Source organism: Gracilinanus agilis, chromosome 4 (assembly GCF_016433145.1).
Source record: "Gracilinanus agilis isolate LMUSP501 chromosome 4, AgileGrace, whole genome shotgun sequence".
Classification (NCBI taxonomy): Eukaryota; Metazoa; Chordata; class Mammalia; order Didelphimorphia; family Didelphidae; genus Gracilinanus; species Gracilinanus agilis.
In genome coordinates, this window is record NC_058133.1 from 202,535,456 (window position 1) to 202,555,084 (window position 19,629).

The 19,629-nt window shown below is 41.5% G+C and overlaps 1 protein-coding gene across 1 annotated transcript in view; it reads left to right on the forward strand.

Moving 5' to 3' along the window:
- CRHR1 (corticotropin releasing hormone receptor 1) overlaps nt 1-19,629 on the forward strand; it is a 109,254-nt gene that overhangs the window by 40,794 nt on the left and 48,831 nt on the right. Inside the window, exons 3-4 of the mRNA XM_044675126.1 lie at nt 1,884-1,969; nt 19,262-19,381. Coding sequence (XP_044531061.1) covers nt 1,884-1,969; nt 19,262-19,381 — 206 coding nt within the window. The remainder of the gene's footprint in view (nt 1-1,883; nt 1,970-19,261; nt 19,382-19,629) is intronic.

Here is a 19,629-nt window from a genome sequence, read left to right on the forward strand (position 1 = left end):
AGCCAGAATGAAGAATTAAGTTTGGTCTTTTGACTCAGATGGGACTGGGTCTGAAATTCAATTTAATAAACATGATTCCTCTGGAAAGTGGGACTTAATGGGTATTTTAGCATCATGGTTTAGTCCTAAATCTCAGAAGAGAGATAGTGAGACAATATTCCTAGTCATTCCTGCTAGGAATAGCTCACATTTATAGACAGAGACTACAAGCTACAAAGCACCTTTCTCTTAGCACACTAAAGCAGACGGTACAGATATGAGCTCCATTTTACAGATCAGAAAACTAGGGCTCAGAGGTGAAATTACCTGCCCCATGTTACACTTGGATTCGTTAAGACTTTCTGCCTCCAAGTCCAGGGCTCTTTCCACTGTTCCATATCCCTTCCCACCCACGAGAAAAATCTCTGTGTTCTAGCTCTTCCAGTTTGGCAGTAGCATCCCGCCCCACCCCAGCACCCCCTACCAGGACAGAAGCCAGGTTTTGATGGAAGAACAAAAAATACCAAAGGGAGAAAAAGCGGAAAAGGAAAAGAAACAGGGAAGGTTTCAGTGCAGTTAGGTGGTACAGTAAATAGAAAGGAAAGGAAACAAATATTTATTAAGCACCTACTTTGTGCCAGACACTGAGCTAAATACATCACAAATATTATCTTAGCTGAATAACCTTGGGATAGCAATGATAATAATATTATTATTAATAATAATAATAGCTCTTGGAGGTAGAAGATTAGAATGCCAGACTTGGAATCAGAAAGGCCTGAATTAAAATCCTGCATCAGACACTTAATAGCTGTGTGACCTTAGGCAAGCTAGTTAACCTCTGTTTGTCTCAGTTTCCTCATTTGTAAAAATGGTGATAATAATAGTACCTGCTTCATAGAATTACCGTGAAGATCAGCTGAGAAAACATACAAAATGGGTCTTGTAAACTTCAAAGTTTTTTATAAAGGCAAGTTATCACTATTATCAGATTCAGGATTTGAACCCAGTCCCTGTAACTAGAAATAATTCCTTTTCCCTCCACACTCCACAAGATCTCTAAGCTTCCCTTCCCGGCCAGTTTGGCTCTCTCTCTTCCTTCCCAGAGCAGCTAGAAGGTGCGGTGGATAGAGCCCATGACCTGTATTCAGGAAGACTCATCTTCGCAAATTCAAAGTTGGCCTCAGACATTTACTAGCGGTGTCTTAAGTCACTTAATCCTGTTTGCCTCAGTTCATCATCTGTCAAAGTATCTGGACAAGGAAATGGCAAACCACTCTAGTATCTTTGCCAAGAAAACCCCAAATGGGGTCATGAAGAGTCAAACACAACAGAGATGATTGAACAACAACAGAAGCTCTATCCCAAGCTAAGCCTTAAGTTGACACTTGGCAGTTTTTGGAAGAACCAAATATGTCCATTAGAGGTGCTATAGGACCAAAAAGAAAGGGAAGTCTAGGGCTGTGCTTTCTGCCCTTTGCAGGATATTCACTTTCCTTCCATTCATGGGAATTTCATGCCCAAGTAGCTGCTAGACTTTTGGGGGAGGCTTTCTCCAATGGAGGGAGGATAGCTAACTGTTCCCACTCGATAAGGTGTGGCATTTTGGCTTGGGTATTTTATAATAGACCTTAAATGTGTATATATAGTGGAGGGAGTCCTGATTTTGGAATCAGAAGACTAGGTTCAAATTCCAGTTCTGCTGCCTACTGTTTATGTGATCTTGGGCAAATCACTTCTCCTAAAATGTGTTTCCTCAATTATAAAATGAAAGTGTTGGACTAGATGACCTCTGAGGTTCCTTCCAGTTCTAAATCCAGTGAGATTTTAGTCTTGTCCAGAGTGGAATCTCTGAGAAGAGTGCAGTGTCCTAACCATGTTTCTTTCTTCCCTTGACTCTTATAGGTCCTTCTTCTGTGGCTTGTACCAGTCTCAGCCTCACTCCAGGATCAGTACTGTGAGAGCCTATCCTTAGTCAACAACATCACTGGTGAGTACCCCCAAGGTTCATCTTCCTCCCTTTTCTCCAAGTGCTCTCTAACCAGCATGCATGAGTTGGAGAAGTAGTAACATAAAAACCTTTCCCATCAAGATTCCATTTCCTAAGGAGATTCCCTGCTTCTAGTTCCTTTTCATAAACTTGTTGTTCAGTCATTTCAGTCTTGTGTGACTCTATATAATCCCACTGGAGGTTTTCTTGGCAAAGTAGTTTGCCATTTGCTTCTTCAGCTTATTTCACAGATGAGGAAATTGAGGCAAACTAGGTTAAGTGACTTGCCCATGGCTACATAGCCAGTTAAGTGTCTGAGTTCATATTTGAACTCAAGAAGATTCTAACACTCTATCCACTGTGCCACCCGGTTGCCCATACAGACCTGCTAGAAAAGTCTTCCTTCAGTGCCATTTTCATCACGTCCCTCCATGTCCTCAAGACAAGAACTCCAATATTATTCCTTGTTGTTTAATGTATCCAATTCAAATTCACAGGTCCTTATAATTCTCTAAGTTCATGTTTTCTTTTTACCCATGCTCATTTGCTACCCCATCCTAACAACTAGCAGGAACAGGCCTTAGAGAAACCTTTCTCTTCCCTAACCCAACCCCAGTCTGGATGCTGACTTCTTCCTTCACTATCTCGCCAAGGGTAACCCAAAGCTGTTCCACTTTATTCTGACCCTTAAGTCCATTACTCCCTTCCCAACACTCATTGGCCAGAGACTGTCTGCCCTGCCATTGCTAACCAAGGTCCATAGGGCCTTACCATCTTCCCTGCTTCTTCTGCTGGACTCCAAGTTCCACTTGGCCTTTCTACCTGCCATGAAACTGAACCCTCTCTGATGTGTTGTCTCCCCTAATTAGAGTATGATCTCCTCAAGATCAAGGATTGTCTAATTTTTCTATTTCTATGCCCTGCATTTTTTAAATCTTTTTATTGATTAAGAAAAATTTTCCATGGTTACATAATTCATGGTCTTTCCCTCCCCTTCTCCCACCCCCTCCCATAGACAACTAGCAATTCCACTGGGTTTTACATGTGTCATTGATCAAGACATATTTCCATATTATTGATATTTGCACTAGGGTGATCGTTTAGAGTCTACGTCCTCAATCATATCCTTATCAAACCATGTGGTCAAGCAGTTATTTTTCTTCTGTGTTTCTACTCCCACAGTTCTTTCTCTGGATGTGGACACCATTCTTTCTCATAAGTCCCTCAGAATTGTCCTGGATCATTGCATTGCTGCTAGTAGAGAAATCCATTACATTCGTTTGTACCATAGTGTATCAGTCTCTGTGTACAATGTTCTCCTGGTTCTGCTCCTTTCACTCTGCATCAATTCCTGGAGGTTGTTCCAGTTCACATGGAATTCCTCCAGTTCATTATTCATTTGAGCACAATAGTATTCCTTCACCAACAGATACCACAATTTGTTTAGCCATTCCCCAATCAAAGGGCATCCCCGAATTTTCCAATTTTTTGCCACCACAGGAGCACGATTATAAATATTTTTACAAGTCTTTTTCCTTATGATCTCTTTGGAGTATAAATCCAGCAGTGGTATGGCTGGATCGAAGGGTAGGCAATCTTTTAAAGCCCTTTGTATGCCCTGCATTTGTTACCCTATTTGGCACAAAATAAGTGCCAAATGAATACTTCCCTTTTCCATTCTATGAAAACTATGTTCAAAACTGTACCAATTTCCAAATTATAGTGACTTACCTAAGGTCACACAGAAGAGCTTAATTTTGATTGCCCAACCCCAAACAAGGGTGACCAGCAGTGGGCATCAGGTTTTTGTATCAGATAGGAGAAATATAGAGATGCCCCATCTACAGACAGAAAGAAGGAGGGTGGGACCAGTAGAGGAGTAAAGAGATGTTGAGAGATCAGTCTCCCCTGTACCTATCTTGAGCCATTTGCTTAAACTCTAGCTAATTATTTAATAAAATTTTATTGTATGTCTACACAATGGGTACTGGCCCCATTATAATGAGAGAGAGAGAGAGAGAGACAGAAGAAAGAAGGCCCAGAACTTGACCACAGTCTGATAGGGGAGGGGAAAACAAGGTGGGAAGGGAAAAGAAGAAGATACATACCTGAAACAGCTTAGACATAATGGAGATGAATACTCTGAAGGTAATCTCTATAAGGAGCCTTTATTTTCATATCGATTAGTTCCAAGTGCCCATCAATAAATACAAATCCCCTTCCTTCTAATCAAAGAGATGAGTGCTATATGGAGATAGAATAAGGGAGTTCTTAGAATAGGCATGGAAATTATCTCAGAAGACTTTCTCATATAATTTATATTCAATCCTTCCAACAATCTTGTGAGATCAATAGTATGAGTATCAATTACCTTTTTTTACAGATGAGAAAACTGGGCTCAGAAAAACTAAATTACTGGCAACTCATTTTTCCAGGCCAGGGAAGAGGGAATGACATAGGCAAAAATCTGGAGGCACAACCTACTAAGTTGTGCACATAAAATTGGACAAGCAGAGGTCCATGATTGGACAAGTGGCTTCAAAAGGAAGAGATGGATCTAGAAAATCATCAGGAGCTCAGCTGATAACGTGAGGAATTTGGATTAGATAATCAAGCCACAGGGAGCTGCTAGGGTTCTTGAGTCAGGGAGAGGCATGACAAGAATGGCATTGGAAAATTAGTGTGGCAGGCATGTATGAAAAATAACTAGAAGCAAAGAGTCCCTCTAGGAAATGGGGGCTTCCTAACAGGAACAGCCCTGGTGACCCATAACAGAAGGAATGGTTGGTCGGGCTCCATTAACTCATTTGTTCTGCTCCCTAAAGAGGTCTGTTCCGTAGCTTACTGCTGAAGGTGTCATCTGTCCTTGGAGGTAGTGATAAATGGCATTCATTCCCCTGTGATTTATATTCCCTACTCCCTCTCCTTACCTCACCCCCACCACTTCCACCCTCCCTCAATCCAAAACTGGCGTTATGGTGTGCTGATCAATCACCCTCTGCAGAAGCCTCTGATCAAGTGCCATTTTTCTTCTCCCTCCCTGGACCTGCCCAGACCAATGGGCACTGGGAGAGACAGATGGAGAGAGTGGGGAGCAGAGAGGGACACTGACAGATGGATGGTCAGTCTGGCTGCCCAGTGACACTAAGACATTGGTTTTCTGTGGGGAGTCCCCATCCTCTTTTCTCATGGCATATTCCAGGACCATGGAGAGCACCACTGGGACAGGCTGGATTTTGAGCTCATCTGTCCATCTGGCACAGTCCAGATAGGTCACAAAATTATAAAATCATGTAATTTTGGAATAACAGCATCAAAACCATAGTGTATTATATAAGTTCACATTTATCTAGTGCTGTAAGGTTTAAAAAGCATTTTATATCCCTCTTCTCATTTGATCTTCACAACATCTGTGAGGTAGATGCTATTAGTATTCCCATTTTACAGAGAAGGAAGTTGACTTGTCCAGGGTCACACAGGCACGAAATATTGTGTGGCAAAGAAAACCCACTATTTACAATTTAAAATACGATCAAGTAAAAGGCTTTATCCCGTGCATCGTTAAAAAGCAAAGGAGAGAAAAGATAGCTGGTACTAAATAGGAACTATTTTCCACTGATACTTATGGAAAAAAGAAAGGCATATAATCATGCTGCATTCACAACTGGTAAACCTTGGGGACAGTTGGGGACAGTGCTTCAGGGGAAGGAAAGGAGACTCTAATTTGCTATTCAGTTGTTGGCCTCAAGGGTCCAAGACAGAGTGTACTGTCTTGTTCATCTTTGCATACAAACTGAGGTAAAGGAAGGCAAAATATAGGGGTTAGACATGGCTCTTTGTTTAACATTGAAAAGAAGACTTAATTTAAGAGGAAATTATTCATGTCAAGAAAATGAAAACTATAGTGTCCCTTTCTCTTTGCCAGATGAGAATGAGAGGCAGAATTTGAACTCAGGTCTTACTGCCTCAAAATCACACTGATCTACCCACTACTTTACACTTCCTCTGCAGATTAACACCTATGGCTTATGGAATCATTGAATTGGGAAGGGACCTTGAGAGGTCATTGGATCCATCTCCCTGTCTTCAGTCAACTGAATTGCTTAAATTAATCAGACCCAGTTATGTTAACTACAGGACAGATATATATGCAAAGGGCTCAATCTGTCCCTAATGAGATGATGAACTTGTCAATGAAAAGAAGGAAGGACATTCTGGCCAATTCATGAGACAATTCTTACCTCCAAGAGTGGAAGAGGTTGAAATGGTTTCTAGGGTAACCAGTGGTTCGATTTGATCACCAAAGGACCCCAGAAAGTAGGATGATGAAGAAGATCTTCCCTGTGCCCACAGAACCTGGAGATAGAGCTGGGGTTCCCCACCACTAACTACTTTATATATTGTCACAGTTAAAAGTCACTCACCTAGCTCTCTCACTCCCTTTCCTGAACCCATTGTACCCTCAAGCCTTTCCTTTCACTAGGAAAGGAAACGGAAGATGAGTGATAGCTAAGAGGGAAAATGTGGAACTAGAATTAGCATCCACTCTCTGCAAGCTTTGATCTGATCTCTAAGACCTGAAACATACTCCCTATTGGGCAAGGATGAATGAGAGGCAGTTTGAATATAGGTCACTAAACTGTCCCCCTTCTCCTCTCTCACAGTCATTGCCATCCCACTTTACTGTGGTTAAATATTGCCAAGTGCTCTTGGCCATAGCTGATTGCTCACTCTGACCATATGCCATGTGTGGAATAGAGCACTGCTGACATTGTCCTTGCCCACAGGGAGCACATAAAAGTCTAACTTGCAATTTCTGGGCACTGTGTGGAGTCTAAGAATTGTGCCTTGGTCAGATAGTGCAGTGGATAGAGTGCTAGCCCTGGACTTAGGAAGACTCATCTTTCTGAGTTCAAATTTGTCCCCGGACACTTACTAGCTATGTGACCTGGGCAAGTCATTCACCCTATAGCCCTCAGTTTCCTTTTTGGTAAAATGAGCTGGAGAAGAAAAGGGCAAACTACTCTAGGAGTTTTGCCAAGAAAACCCCAAATCTGGACAGGAACAATCAGACATGGCTGAAAATCAATTGAATGGTCTGCCTTATTACTCAGATTAACAGAGCCACATCATGTAGAGATGACTTCCTGAGGTCCCAAGACTAATTCAGAACAGTCCTACTAGTCTAATCTACAACATTTCCTGAGTATCTAGTTGTGAGGGAGTTGAACCTTAGGCAGGATTGGTTTTGGCCCATTTTCTTAGGGTTGGAAGCCTACTATAGAGTAAAGGAAACCTCGCTGAGGGTGTTTTGGGGCCTACTTATGAATGGTGGACCTTTCCTGCTTTATTTATGACCCTACACATTGTTTCTGATTGAATAATTTTTTAAAAATCTCACAGAAGAGAACAGCTAGGTGGTTCAGTGGATAGAGAGTCAGGTATAGAGATGGGAAGTCCCAGGTTCAAATCTGGCCTCAAACACACATCTGGCCTTCTAATTGTGTGGCTCTGGGCAAATCACTTAAACCCCCCCCCCATTACTTAGCTCTTCTGCCTTGGAACCAATACAAAGTATTGATTCTAACATAGAAGGGGAGGGTTTTGAAAAAATGAAATAAACTTTTTAAAATATAAAAATGATTTTTAAAAAATCTCATAGAAGACCCACTAGGATTCTGAAAAGGGACAAGACTCAGGTAAGTCTTGGAGAAAATTCAAGCAAAGAATAAGAAGGAGATGGATTAGAACCTTTCTTGGCCTCCATGTTGCTTCTATCCCCACCCAAGTTACGAGGTATCTTGTTTGCCTTGTCCATTGTTCAAAGTAAGACACATATACTTATGTGGGTTAGGACCAACCTTGAGTTTGAAGACAAAAGCTGGTCTAATTGGAAACTTTCTGATATTCTGGGAAGCTTTAAGCTTACCTGATTTTTAATTTTTGCATGTTTAAACCAAACCTATCTCCCACCTTGAAGTTTGGGATAGAAGGAGGTTCAACTATTTTGATCTATTTTGATCTTACCGATCTTACCTTATCCATGACAGCATGGGGCAAGCTCAAGCTTCCCTATGAAGAAAAGGGTGAACACTAATAAATTCCATTTGTAAACAAAATTGAAGTGGGACTGCATGCCATAATTCACCAAATGCTCTCTTATAACTTTCATAGCAGGTGGGAAAGGGGCCACTTTCAAATGATTCTTCTCTGCCCTAGTGACACTTTTGGCAAGTGGTTGCTTTAAGCTACTCTATGTGCCAAAAAGTGATAAAATGGAATTAATTTTTTAAAAATATTCAAACATTGAACTGAGGAACCAGAAATGCATTCGAAAAATATATGATCGACCACATAGTGCGATAGGGATGTGATTAGGGTTTTGATGTTAAAAGATCACTCTGCTGCAAATATGGATAGCATGGAAATAGGTTTTGAACAATGATACATGTATAACCCAGTGGAACTGCTTGTCATCTTTGAGAGTGGGGAGGAGAAAGCTGGGGGTGGGGTGGAGATCATGAATTATGTAACCATGGAAAAATATTCTTAAATTAAAATGGCAAGCTTAAAAAATATTCAAACATTTCATCATTTCAGTCTGGTCCTCCCCAAGTTGGTATGCATTAGGGTAGTCTGACTGTAAGTCACTTTGGCATTCAATGCCTAAAGTTCTCTGTGGTTACCTGTGATGTGACACCAAGGTATTTGGGACAGGGTCAGCAAGTATTTGTTAAACACCTACTATGTATTGTGCTATATAGTGCCAGATAATGAGAATACAAGTTCTAAGAATGAAACAATCTCTAGTCACAATGAGTTTACTGGGGAAGACAGCATATTAAAATGCCTTCAGCATAAATATAAAGTCAACAGATATATATTTGTATAACTATAATATGTGTATGATATATAATATATACTCTTTGTATAATATTAATAATATCTACAAAGTTGTTTGGGAGGGAGGGGGGGATCAGGAAAGGCTTTCATGTAGAAGATGGTCTGAACTTCATCTTAAAGGAAGAGAAAGACTTCAAGAGAAAAAGATATGAAAGAGAACATTCCAGGCATGGGGGATGGCCAGTAGAAGGACATGAAGTTTGGAGATAGTGTTGTATATGAAGAATAGTCTCTAAGAGTACCAAAGGGAGGATGCAGCTAGGTGACTCAGTGGATTAAGAGCCAGGTCTAGAGATAGAGGATTCCTGGGTTCAATTTGGTCTCAGACATTTCCTAACTTTGTGACCCTGGACAAGTCACTTAACCTCAATTGCCTAGTCTTTACCAGTCTTCTGCCTTGGAACCCATACACAGTATTTGATTCTAAGATGGAAGGAACAGGTTTTTTAAAAGAGTACCAAAAGGGAAGAAATCCAGGAAGGTCATATTTATCTATAGTTTATTCACCATAGGCTTATTACCTTACTGGAACTAATTGAGTGTGAGCAGACCTTCAGGGCCCATCAGGAAAGTCTTTATCAGACCCAATATAGCTGCCCTTTAGAGAGGATAAGGATTGGGGCGGTGGAGGGGGGAAGGATTTGGTAAGGAGGCTCCTGCCTACTGAGTGGTGTGAGTTGCTAAGTATGGGAGGCTTATTTACAAAGTTGGTTTAGCTTCCTTCCTGAAACCTTTCTTTTAAAGACAGGTCAATATGGGGGAAAAAAAACCTGAAGTCCTCATCACAGTCCTAATGTTTTGGGAGTGGGAAAAAAAATTTTGTATTTGTCACAACAGGATTTGCCTGGTTTTCCAAAGCACTTCCATACAAACAGAGGAACCCTAAAGTTCCTGGAGGGAGAGGGGAGTTAGCTTTGCTTCTATGATCTTCAGGTTTAACTTATCAGTGCCCTGCTTGCCCTGCCCTGCCCCCTATATCCTCTATGTCTAGGAGGCAGAGCAGTTTGGGGAGCCAGGCCTAGATGTCCTAGATATCTTTGTCTCCCTATAGCTCTTTCATCTCACTCACCCGTTCTGTCTCCGTCTCCCTCAATTTCTTTCTCCTTTTCCTTCTTTCTTTTTTCTACATGCCTTTCTCTTTCTTCTGCTTTTTCTCCATTCCATTTCTATCTCTATCCTTCCTTTCTCCTTCACTCCCTTCCTCCTTCCTTTCCTTCTTTCCTTCTCTCTCTTCTCCTTTTATTCCTCTCTCCTCCTTTCCTTACCCTTCTCCTTTTCTTGCCTCCCTCCTACTTGCCTGCCTTCCTTCCTTCCTCCTTTCCTTTCCTTCCTTCCTTCTTTCTTTTTTCCTTCCTTCCTTCCACCCAATCCTCTGTAGTCTCAGTCCCCTCCCAGCTATGAACTCCTTTCTTTCTGATAGCTCTGTGTTTCTTTCTATTCAGATGGTACTGCTGAGCTGGCTCCTGGCTCTGGCCACTGCCTAATCAGCAGGTACCCACCCTCCTGAAGGTCTCTTCATCTCTCCCAACTCCCTATTCTGTCAATGGAACAAGGTTCAAACTGCCCCAAAGGGAGGAAGTCAGGAGATGGCTGATGTGTTTATGTGCAATATTTTTAAATCCTTGCCCTTGAGATGCAAACAGCTATAGTGGTCTGCCCAGAGGGCTCATTAAAGGGAACACTTCTTAATGGAAGGTGCGGAGCTGGCCAAGAGCTGCATCCTCCGATGTTTGAGAGGTGGGGTATGAATAGGGTGAGAAGAGGGGCAGCAATGGGAAGCTGATCAGACATCCTATAAGACAGAGGGAGGTAGATTTCAACTTCCTGTACCTCTTGATGATGTTATCCAAAATGCTGTTTACTGACCCATTTCATGCCCCTGCCCTGCTACCTCCATTATTGCTGCCTTTCTTTAGCTTTATGTTTCTCCCTCTCCATTTTTCTCTCTTCTCTGTTAAACTACAACTCCTATATTTCTTCACATTCAAAAGGAACTCCCTGGGCAGCTGGGTAGCTCAGTGGATTGAGAGTCAGGCCTAGAGACGGGAGGTCCTAGGTTCAAATCCAGCCTCAGACACTTCCCAGCTGTGTGACCCTGGGAAAGTCACTTGACCCCCATTGCCCACCCTTACCACTCTTCCACCAAGGATCCCATACACAGAAGTTAAGGGTTTAAAAAAAAAGGAACTCCCATAGCTAATCCTGGCTAGCACTCCTGATTGGCACCTCTTTTTCTCTGGGCATCATATGCATTCCCTTTCTGGCTTCACCCACCTTTCCTCAATAAATGGTCTCTTTTTAATCCCATACATACAGACTTATAGCTGAAAAGGACCTTTGAGGTCGCTGAGACCAACCCATTCATTATAAAGAAAAGGAATTTGAGTCCCAAAGAGAAGTGACATGGCCAAGGTCTCACATCATCACCTTCCATCCAATATGTACTTGTGCCAAGGATAACCTCTAATCCCCTTACAGATATAAGATTCTTATTGCCCATTCCTGTGACTTCCTGCACTGTCCAGTAGGAATTGTGGACACTATCAGATGGGGGTGGGGAGAATGGATTTTTCTATTCATTGACTCTATTTAGCATTCATTCCTCCATCCCTCTCATCCTCCCAATCTCTCATGCAGACATTCCCTAAAGGATTTTCTAGAATCTGAAAGTAAAGGTCAAAAAAACAATGTTGGCATCTCATTTCCCCCTGTCACCTCCATATTTCTTACAAGTCTGCAATGGGGATGGAAAGGAACAAAAGTAAATGACCTTTGTGGAGAAACCAGGGAAGAGCCAGAAGAAAGATCAAAACAAAAAAAAGGACTAGATAATAGGTATAAAAAGGAATGATATTGCATCTCTGTACATTTAAATGACTTAGATGCTCTCTAAAGTCCTTTCTATCTTCACCAGTCTGTGATTCAGTGATCCTATGACTGAGGTCAAGGCCCAATCAACCAGATATCGGCCTATGATTCATCTCTTTCCTCAAGGCAAATATTGACTAAACTGCACTGGCCCTTCCCAACTCCCTGGACCAGTTGTGGATGTGTCTAACCTTTAGATGGTTCATGGCTTAATTTTGCTCAAGATATCCAGTTGTTTTCTGGTGTCCTCACTATGAAGAGGCAGAAAGGCCTATTAATCGCCTTGTCAAGACCTACTTGCTACATAGCCCTGGGACTTTGATTGAAGTTGGGGATTGTTCCTGCTTTGCTTTTTGGCTTCCCCAGAAGAGGATTTGGAGACAGCTGAAGCTGATGGTACCCAGAGGTCAGACTGAGACAGAAGATTGTTTAATGTGGAGACAAGAAGGCTCTGGAGTGACTTACTTAATGTCTTCAAGTCAGCATTTGGGGTTTTTATGAGAAGGTTGTGAGAAGTTGTTCTCCATGTCCACAGGGAAATATATAAAAGGAAATGGACTTAGGTTGAAGCAGGAAAAAAATTTAGTCAGGCATAAAGAAAAACATCCTATAGTCCAGAGGACAACTAAGAGAAGCTGTGGAGCCTCTGTATAGAGAAAGAGAGAGAGAGAGAGAGAGAGAGAGAGAGAGAGAGAGAGAGAGAGAGAGAGAGAGAGAGAGAGAGAGAGAGAGAGAGACACTCTACAGCTACTTGGGCAGCTATGTGGTACAGTGGATAGAGTGCCAGAGATGGAGTCCAGAATATTCTTTTTCCAGAGTTCAAATCTAGCCTTAAACATGTACTAGCAATGTGACCCTGGGCAAGTCGCTTAACCCTGCTGGCCTCAGTTTCCTCATCTGTAAAATGAGCTGGACAAGGAGATGGCCAACCATCCCAGAATCTTTTCTGAGAAAACTCCAAATGGGGTCATATAAAGCATTAGCGACACCTAAATAACAACAGAGAACTAATTGTCCGCTGAAAATTAGCTCTTCTTTTCTCATGATCTCTTAAGTTCTTTCTTAGCTCTGAGTCTATGCTTTTTTTTTTAAATTCTATATGAGCCTGACCTACTACACAGCTGAAGAGGAAAGGTAGTACATATATCATGAGGCTTAGGAATACTGATAGACTCTACTGGCCCTACCTTGCTGATATCTTATGGTGTTACCTTCCATTTCTACCTGACCTGAAGTTTCTACCATCAGTTAGCTTCAAGCAGTATCAGAGTGGTTAGCTCTTTCCAAAATTCTAGCACACTGAATGATCAAAAACAACTATTCTCTTCTCTGTCAGTCTGTCTACTGATAACATTTTCATTCTTACCTTGGGTTCAAAGGCAATCAGGGTGTACACCCTTATATTTCCTTATAAATTCCTAAAAGTGAAAGATATTTCTTATTAGTCAACTAGCTCTGAGTCCCTACCCTGTCTATTAAATATTATTTGTTATAATCATATGGAAATTTCCACAAGAGCCACAGGGATGTTATGCATTTACACATTCACAAAAGAGGGGAGATAGAATACAGAATCTCAGAAGTTTCTGAAAAGTGTATCTGGGAAAATCAGATCTTTAAGATACCTGAAAAGGAAATCAGACTTCCTTCCACTCCAGAATGGGGGGAAAAAGTTCAATTATCATTTGCCTTAAGCACTATCCTGTGATCTTTAGTACTAAAAAGGAAGCATATAAGTACTGATTTGTTTTTTTTAATAGATGTATGATGTTGTTATTAATGTTATGTCTCACTGACTGATACCATCCTATTTACTTCAAGGATCCATGATTCACTGGGATGGGTACCCCTCCAACAATTTGGTCACAGTTCTTACACAGTTGAGTATTCACAGGTTATGGTGGCTCACAGTAAAATGTAGCCTCATTTTAAAAATATTATTTATTAAATAAACTAGAGAACTCCTTTCTCATATTTTTTTAAGCTTTAGCATCCAACTTAGAATCAATACTAAGTATTGTTTCCAAGGCAGAAGAACAATAAGAGCTAGGCAATAGGGGTTAAATGACTTGCCCAGGGTCACACAGTTAAGAAGTATCTGAGACAACTTTGAACCCAGGACCTCACATCTCTAGGCCTGGCTCTCTATCCAGGGAGTCACCTAGCTGCCCCTTTCTTTTATTCATCTCTATACATCTTCCCACCTAATTACCTAGTCTTAAATAATCATCAAGATTACTAGTTGTACATTTTTATTACCTGCAACAAACAATAAAATAATTGTATAAATAATTGTTTACAATGTATCTAATAATAATAATTGTTTGCAATGTTAGCTCTAAGAAGGATTACAGAGCAAGAATCATCTACTGACTTCTCAATTCTGGAAACATTTTGTTCTCTCAAGATGCCAATAAAATCTCTTTCCAAGAATTCTCTCCACTGTATTTCTACAAAAGAGTTAAAATAGTTGTCTCAAGAAAGAGGTTCTTTCTATTTCATTTAGTTTCTTTCCAACTAGTACTATATAAATTGCTCTCCTGGTTCTGCTCATTTCACTCTACATCAGTTCATACAAGTCTTCCTAGTTTTTTTTTTTCTGAACTCATCCTCTTCATTATTTCTTATAGCATGTTAGTATTCCATCACATTCATTCCCTGATTAATGGGCATCAATATTCCATTCTTTGCCACCACAAAACGAACTGCTATAAATATTTTTGAATATATGGATCCTGTACTTTCTCTAATCTTCTTTGGGCATATTTCCTTTTAAAGATAAAGTAACCACATTTATAGTTTCTTTTGGAAAGGTTATTGAAGCTGGTATTACATATTTATCCATACCTATTTGGCTCCTAGTTATCTAGATCTATCTTTCCATCCATCTATCTATTTGTCTATATCTATTTATCTATCTATCCATCTAGCTAGCTATTTATCTAGCTATTGACCCTATCACCTATATATCTATATACTTTTCTATATATATATATGTATATACTTAACTATTCATCTGTGAATCTATTTATTGATCGATTGAACAAACTATCACCTATATGTATATATATACGTACATATCTGTCTATCTATCTCTCTATTTATCCCTTTCATTATCAGTCTATGTTATCTCATTTGATCCTCACACTCTTTCTGAGGTAAGTAGTTCATATATCTTCATTTTATCGATGAAGGAACTGAATCTCAGAAAAGTGCAATGATGTGTTCTATTCCCATCACTCCATATATTTCATTTTAAGGCATTATTTAAGATTGGTTGGAGAGGATTCTCATGGTGGTTCGAGCTTTCCCTACTTCTACTCCACCATCTTCTATTTTGTCACTGACTTGTTCTAGTCCCACAGCTAAGAAATGTCAGAGCCAGGATCTGAGTTGAAGATGTTTTCAGTCACTTTTAGTGCTTTTTTACACTACACCTAATCTTTAACACCACTGAATTGACACCTACTACTTGCTAGTCACTGAAGGGCAGCTAAGTGGTGCAGGAGATAGATAGAATGCCAGACCTGGCATCACATCTTCCGGAGTTCAAATCTGGCCTCAGAAACTTACTTCGACTCAATTTCTGCATCTGTGAAATGAGCTGGAGAAGGAAATGACAAACCATTCCAGTCTCTTTGCCCAGAAGAGTCAGGTATGACTGAAATTAGGGAACAATAACAATCTAGCCTGCCCCTACCCAAAGTATATCTACTATCTTTAAGAAGCAAGAGAGAGATAAGAAGAATGGCCTCCCCTAGCCGGATCCATGGAAAGGATAGGAATCTCTTTTGCAAGAGCCTTATATGCTCTTCCCAATAAGCTGGTATTGAGAATTCTTTATATGATCTTGTGATTTTCTGCTAATGAAACTTCTTGGCACAGAGGACTGCCCCCCTCCAGCCTTGATTTTTCTGAGTGTCCTATGAATAACTTTGATTAAAGAGAAAAACCAATGTGGTATAAGCATTGCTCAGAGCTGTCCAGAGCTCAGCCCAGAAAGGAAGCCAATTTAATCCAGTGTTGTTTCCCAAATGATCCTGGTTGGGAAGGGCTAATTTAGGGAAAATGATTGTGATATGGCGTTGAACTGAGCCCAAGAGCAAGGCTGGGTCATTAGCACTGAAGTAGCTGCTTTCCCCTCATTTACTCCTGATTCCTCTGCACATGTTAATCTGTCTCTTTGCCAGTCCCTGGGTGTTAGCAGCTGACCTTTTACTAAATAAGCTCTGGTGCTTGACTGGGGTGATATTTGCAGATTAGGCAGGTAGGGTTATAACTGGAGTAGTACAGCTGTATCCAGAACAACTCCGGAATGGGAAATGAGCTCTTAGCCCATCTTCAGCCTCCCATTGGAATCCCATTCCCAGCTCCCAGCTCCTACAAGGAAACTAAAGTCAAAGGACTGTCCCTTTTTCAGAAGACCAACTTTAAAGTAAGTCCCAGCTGCACCAGTTACTAACTGGATGACCTTAGGCAAGTCACATTATTTCTCATTATTTGTATCTTCATTCTCTGATGTATCTGTGACCTCCCTAATGTGAGTATCACCTCCAATGATGCATCTTTCTGAGTCTGGTATTTGACTGCCCAAAAATTCATCTCAAAAGGTCTTCCCAGCATCCTGGAGGTCTTCCTCAAGTGGTCTTGATATCTTAAGGATAGCAATGGAGTATATTAGCTTCCTACTGGCTAGTCCTTACTCTCAACACACACCAGAGAATCTGATTTTTTTTTTTAACTTTTACCTTCTATCTTAGAATGAATACTGTGTATTAATTGGTTCTAAGATAGAAGAGTGGTAAGGGCTAAGCAATGGGGGTTAAGTGACTTACCCAGGGTGACACAGCTAGAAAGTGTCTGAGGGCAAATTTGAACCCAGGGCCCCTCTCTTGGCCTGGCTTTCTAACCCAGCTGCCCCCTATCTCATCTTCTTTTGAGCATATATTTCTCAGATGACACCCTTTACACTGATTCTCCTTCATTGTAACTTGTTCAGAAGATATTGTGGTTTATTCATGACCATCATGCACCTCTCCATTGCCCATTAAGTGGCATTCAGCTTTCATTCTTATCTGAAAAATGGGCATAATAATACTCCATTGCACATCTTCTGTAGGCTTTGGGTATTGTTTTATTATTATTATTATTTTCTGTCTTAGTATCAATTCTAAGAAGAGCAGCAAGGGCTAGGCAATCAGGATTAAGTGACTTGCCTAGGGTCACACAGCTAGGAGGCCAGATTTGACCTCATGTCCTCCCAATTCTAGTCCTGGAGCTCTACCCACTGTGCTACCCAACTGCCTGAAGGCCTTTGAGCAATGAGGAAATGTGAGCTATTATTACTTTCTGGGTGCTCTGTCCCATTATGGTGCCTACCTCTGGGAACTAGATGAATGCTATTGCCTGACTGCAGCTAGGCGACATAGTGGCTAAAGTGCCAGGCCTGGAATCATCTTCCTGAGTTCAAATCCAGCCTCAAATACTTACTGTATTTGTGTAACCCTGGGCAAGTCACTTACCCCTATTGGCTTCATTTTCCTCATCTGTAAAATAGCTGGAGAAAAAAAATGGCAAACCACTCCAGTGTCTTTGCCAAGAAAACCTCAAAATGGGGTCATGGAGAATCGGACACAACTGAAATGACTGAACATTGCCTGACTGAAAATTTAGGCATTTTTATGAAGATATTCATTCTTAGTACTGGCAGAGATATAGTTGTTTTCTCCATGAATGTGGTTATGTAAATTTGGGCCAGGAGCCAAGGGGATCTGGACTTGCATAAGGCTATAAGGAGCACAAATCTCACCAATATACTTCTGGGCTCCAGTCACCAGCTGAGAAGGCTGGAGAGAGGAGGGGTGGAATTGGCCTTAGGCTATAAAGCTTGCTGCCTGGGGAAATATTCAACCTTCCTCTAAAATGACAGTGGAAGATCTTAACAACTTGTAATTATTCCCCTTTAACCTGGAGAGTTTTACTACCTAGGTTTCCTTGTCTCTCCCCTGCTCAAAAGCCCAAATGGCTCCCTATGGTCACTCATGTCAAATTTATATTCTATAACCTGGCATTTAAATCCCTCCCTTGAGTGAACAACCCCACCCCAGCCCCTACATTCTTAGTCCCCAAATCTGCTCTACTCAGCTTCCTTGTTCTTGCCAGGTCCATATCCTTTCCTTTTCTGGATAAGAATTAAAAAAAAAAAAAAATTTCAATGCAACTTTCTTTTCACAATCCAAAAATTACAATGTATACTTATTAACTATAAGCTAGTACAAGACTGTTTGCCAAAAAATAATAAAAAATAAAAATAAATTTTAAAAAAAGACTTTGCCAGCAGTGTAGATGTGTCAGTCTGATTCAATATCACAATTTGAGAGTTTTTTTAAGGTATTGTTATCACATCTTTCTCTGAGAAGGGAAAGTCAGAAGGGCAAAATGGTCCTCCAACCCATTCAGAAGGAATGTTACTTTTTTTTTTTTAAATCCTTACCTTCCATCTTAGAATTGATTCTGTATATTGGTTCTAAGGCAAGGGAGGTTAAAGTTACTTGCCAAGGATTACTCAGCTAGGAAGTATCTGAGGCCAAGTTTGGACCCAGGACCTCCTGTCTCTGGGCTTGGCTCTCCATTCACTGAGCCACCCTGCTGCCCCAGGAACATTACTTTCTAAGAAACACAGCAGGTCTACATTTCCCTGGGCATGGGTCAGTTGATACTTCTGTACATCTTCAAATCCATTAGTTAGGGCAGTGATGGTGAACCTATGGCACATGGCTGTTCCCCCCCTCCCCCCAGTTCATTACTAAGACGATAGAAGGACTCAGGCAGAGCTGCTCCCCTCCTTCTCTCCATCATGTCTGAGGACATTCTCCTATCCCCTTCCCCTCTGCCCAGCAGCCAATGGGAGCTGACAGTGGGTAAGGTGGGTGGCTCACAGGCAGCAGAGCTGGAGGGGAGCAGAGCACTTGGGCTACTCCCCTCCCCCTCTCTACACTCACTGAGGACATTCCTCAGCCCTCCTCCTCCCAGCAGCCCAGTGGGAGCACTTCCTCCCTCCCCGGTGTGGAGTAAGGGAGGGGCAAACCTGGCTGGGGGGTGGGCACAGCACTCAGTGGGGGGTGGGAGGTTGAAGGTAGGGCTCAGCACTGGTCTCTAAAAGGTTTGCCATCATTGAGTTAGAAAAAGAATGTATGAAGCTCCTGCCTGTCCCATCAAGTCTGTCTTGTAGGCTACTTGGAAGTCCCTGGATTTTAAGCAGCAGGTCCATGAAGGTGGACAGTCATTTCAGGGCAATAAATGCCTCTGGACATGGCCAGAGTCCCGGTTTTAAGGAATTTTCCTTTAGAGTATTTTCTAATTGGTGAGGAGAAGGAAATGAGGGAGGAGGGACCCTATGAAGCACCATGGTTTATTCCACCCAGTTTGAAGAGATAAGAGGACTTGGGGAAGGTGGGGGGGGGGGGGAAGACTTGGGCCTATCTCACTTTCTTTTTCTCCCTTTCTCCATTTCTCCCCCAGGGCTCCAGTGCAATGCCTCCATTGACCTCATTGGAACCTGCTGGCCTAGGAGTGCAGCTGGTCAGCTGGTGGTTCGGCCCTGTCCTGCCTACTTCTATGGAGTCCGCTATAACACTACAAGTAAGAGGAACCCACCCTTGGGGAAACGAGGCAGTAGGGAGATAAATACAGGGAGTAGTTTACTGAGAAGTAGAGGGACAGATCATGCATCATGCTGAAAAAGAGACCTTAAGAGTCCTGCAGCCACATCAGGAACCTCAATGTCTCCGACCAGCTAATGGAAAGCCATTTTGTAGTTTTTAGGACTTAGAGGAACTGAGTTTGAATCCTGCCTCCCATAGCTATTTGCCTTGAATTCAAATCCCAGT